Below are 3,778 nucleotides of genomic sequence, written 5' to 3' on the forward strand. Positions count from 1 at the left end.
AAAAAAAAAAAAAAAAAAAAAAAAAAAAAAAAAAAAAAAAAAAAAAAGAAACACCTAATTTTTTACCAATGATTTAGAAGTAGATAAATAATTCTGTTGTTTCAAAATTGCATAGATACCCCCATTATTTTTAATATTTCAAAAGTATTTTTAAACTGTAAAAAATATTAGAATAATTCATCAAAAATCAACCTGATAATGTCTTATAAATTTAATTAAAATAGTTTTTACTTCAATCTCGGTTAGAAGAATCTTCGAGTCATGAGACTAGTCAAAGTAGAATTTTGTAGTAAAAGTCTATGGAATTGGAGAAAGAATTGGTGTAAATAGATTCTAGACCGATATATGAACTTAAAATTTTTGGAGAAACTCTCAATATTACCACTATTATAGCCCTCCCCACTTAACTCTTCTTTTTTCTTTTTTTTTTCCCCCCCCCCTCTCTCTCTCTCTCTCGTTGGCCTATCTGGTCCATGTTCCTCAACGTCCCTTCATTCTCCCTTCATAGTTAAAATTTGTAGAGAAACACTCAATATTACCACCCGTAAAGGGTTGGTAGAGAGTCTAAAAACTATAGCCCTCTCCACCTAACTTGAACTTGTTGTTTGCAGCAAAAGGGAGAGACAATTTATGAGATGAGAATATGTTTGAGGTGGTATTATTTTGTAAGGAAGAGTACGCCTCTGAATGTGCATCCACCACAAAATGTGATTCCTTCTTCCTCCCTTTTCAGTAATTATGGAATGGAAATGGTCGCCCGGTTTCTGCCCAGATTCTCTTCTCAACCTTTTTCTAATTTCTTCGGAATCATTACTGATTTGGATGCTTTCAAAGTTTTGAAAACAGCTATTACGTTGCATTAATTGGACTATCTCCGGAGAAAATTTGGCAGAAACCAAAGCTTGGAATATGATTCTCCTCTCTGAATGTCATATCAATTGGAAAACACTCACAAAAAGCACCCTCTTTTAGATTTCTCGAACTCTGTAATAATTAATCAAGTTTCAAACTGGGTAGGATCCACGAAGCATCCTTGTGGTATCTTTTAATAATCAATCTCATCCTCTTCCAATTCTCACTCGATATAAATAGAATACCAGGCGTGTTTCTTCCCCATTACCAATACCCACTACACTGTCAATCCCAATCATAGTCTCATAACACCACATCAGCACGCAATGGGAAGGAACTCCAAATCCTCCAAGCGCAACCCCGTGTGCGAGAAGCTTCTCAAGGCTCTTGGCTTGTATCCTAGAATCCTCAAATTTGTCCCTCCGCTAAACCGCCAGGAAGAACCCAAACCGGCTGCCCTGGCTCACTCATATTCTCTGCGAATTCAGGATGATGAAGTTGAGAAAGAACAAAAGCCCAGCGAAGATGTAAACGACGTGTTTAGCGATTACATCAGTCGGGCTAAACGTAGGCTGGGAAGCATATCAAGCAAGCGACATGATTCGAGTAGCAGAGGAAAGGAGAACGTCAAAGAAGATAATCACTTTTCAGAATATATCGTTCGAGCTAGGAATAAGCTGAAGGCTACGTCCTCAAGTGTAAAGCGAGAATAGAACACACCAACAACTCACAATCTTTGTCCGTGTCCACAAATAATGGCTTAAACTTGCTTGGTTTTTATTATTATTTTCCATTCTCCGTGTGTTTTGCTCATTGATTGTGCTTGTCATGGTACAGTGCACTCACTACATGCATGTCTGTAGTCTGGTTCATTCAGGGGATTACATTATTTTTGTCAATTATATATCAGGTCATTTGAAGCTTAACAAGACATAACATCATTGTTTAGTTCCCATCTTAACATCTATAAATTTTCAGATATAAAAATTCTTCATTTTGTCACTTTCACTCCAAATTATTTCCTCATAGTGTTTTCTTACCCATTTCAACAAAAATCAATTTGGCCTCTCTTAAGAAAATGAACAAACAAAGGAGGATAGAAAACAAGAGAAGAGGAATCCAGACATAAAATCTGTTTAAATTAAAAATTGGAAGGTAGACGGAACATGTTTGCCCGCTAAATGGAGTTAGGCACGAGGCCAAATCCTTTTTATATACGTCAATTTAAGGTACAAAACTAATATATATATTTTTTGTGTAGAATATTATTTTTAAGATTTGAAAATTATGTTGTAATGAAATTTGAATTTGTAGAAATTATATTGATAGAATATTGTATTATGTTTTTGTTATGAAATATAAGTGATGTAGTATGATATTTTACATTTTTAGTATAAATTATATTATAAAATGAAAATGATTTTAAAATTTTATAAATTAAGAAATAAATATTTTTTTTTATAGAAGGATGAGTATCGATAATGGTGGCAAGGCCGGAAAAGAGTACGTAGGAAGCAGAGTTGAGCTAAGTGGAAAACAAATTTAAAAATGATTGTTGATTTTGTAACTATGTTTTGAAAAAATAAGGTCATATTTGATTTTGGCGCAGTTTCTTAAGGTCGTCCGTACAAGCATTATTTATTTTCTTCTCCCTCCTTTTTTTTCCCTATGAACCCTAGATTTACGCTGTCGCTCTGCTAAGAAGCCGCCGTCCACGTCTATCGTCGCCGTCGCACCACTTTGTGAAGACCCACCGTGTTTCAACCCCCTCCCGTTCTCTTCGACGGAATCCTAGATCTTCACTGCCGCCTTCCGTACGTTCAACTTCGCTGATGCACCACGTTCTCCATTTCTTTCCCTCTCTCCTCTGCAACCATTGACGCTGTTTGCCGTCCGCGTTTTGTATTTTTTTCGTTTGCAGATCACCTCGTTCCAGGGTCACTGCCGTCGTTGCATAGACGGCACCTGCTTGGCCTGTTGTACCTTTCGCCGTCGCACCTGGTTTGCTCGTCCACCTCTGTTCCTTTTATTCATTTTTTCCTCTATCTTCAGCAACCGGCAGCAACCTGTTGCCTCATTTGCACATTGTTCCATGTCCGTAATTGATTGTTTTTTTTGCACAGTCGTGGCTCGGAGAAATGATTATGTTGCGACGTTGCTAGTCCTTATTTGTGTAATTTTTTTCACCACGTACCAAATTATTATCGGATATCTGTACAAATATTTTGTTCTAGTACGTCGATTTTGGTGATCAGCATCCTGCAGCACCCCTATGTTCTAATTTAGTAATTTTCTAAATGCAGATATGAGAGGATTACAAGTTTCCTTGAATCAAACCCAGAAGATTCGGCTTCAAAGAGCCCTAGAAACGCTCGAGTCTATCTCTTCGAAAGCAAATTCCGATGCTTCAGTTGTAGTTGCTGATACTATTCCTCTCAATTACGAGGATGGTGTCCTCAAGTATATAATTCCTCACTATCTTTATACAATAGATATTTGGTTTGTGTACTTGCCTGGGGGTTATTGCATTGAGGTTTAATTGAGATGTGTTTACAGGGGACATGGAACCCTTGACTTGTATGGAGAAGTAGTTGCCACTATTTGTGGAGTGGTTGAGCGAGTCAATAAGCTTATCTATGTACGTGCCTTACGTGCCAGGTTGTCCATGAATCTTTATAATTTGATTTTTCTTGATGATAGTTTAATGTTTCCCTTCTTTTGGTTTCTTGTTAGGGTGTCTTTTCTGATGCATTTGTCTGTATTGTTTATTAGATATAAACCAGAGGTTGGTGATATCATAGTGGGGCGTGTTACGGAGGTAAAACCAAATGCTTTTTATTAGGTTTAAGTTGGGGAGTAAAACTTATTCCTGAGTCATGGTTATGCTGTTCAAATCTGAAAAACGTGTTACAATGCAACCCCCCCC

General features: G+C 37.0%; 1 protein-coding gene across 4 annotated transcripts in view; it reads left to right on the forward strand.

The window, feature by feature from the left end:
• The first annotated feature begins 2,428 nt into the window (after positions 1-2,428).
• LOC111490943 (exosome complex component RRP4 homolog) overlaps positions 2,429-3,778 on the forward strand; it is a 4,191-nt gene continuing 2,841 nt past the window's right edge. Inside the window, exons 1-6 of one of the 4 annotated variants that reach the window (XM_023139608.1) lie at positions 2,429-2,666; positions 2,774-2,853; positions 2,976-3,025; positions 3,156-3,312; positions 3,409-3,510; positions 3,625-3,670. In XM_023139608.1, coding sequence (XP_022995376.1) covers positions 3,158-3,312; positions 3,409-3,510; positions 3,625-3,670 — 303 coding nt within the window. In that variant the 5' untranslated portion in view covers positions 2,429-2,666; positions 2,774-2,853; positions 2,976-3,025; positions 3,156-3,157. Of the gene's footprint in view, positions 2,854-2,975; positions 3,026-3,155; positions 3,313-3,408; positions 3,511-3,624; positions 3,671-3,778 lie in introns of all 4 variants that reach the window. The other 3 variants (XM_023139607.1, XM_023139606.1, XM_023139605.1) reach the window with 3 other exon arrangements.

The sequence above is a fragment of the Cucurbita maxima genome, unplaced genomic scaffold (assembly GCF_002738345.1).
Source record: "Cucurbita maxima cultivar Rimu unplaced genomic scaffold, Cmax_1.0 Cma_Scf00016, whole genome shotgun sequence".
NCBI classification, from domain to species: Eukaryota; Viridiplantae; Streptophyta; class Magnoliopsida; order Cucurbitales; family Cucurbitaceae; genus Cucurbita; species Cucurbita maxima.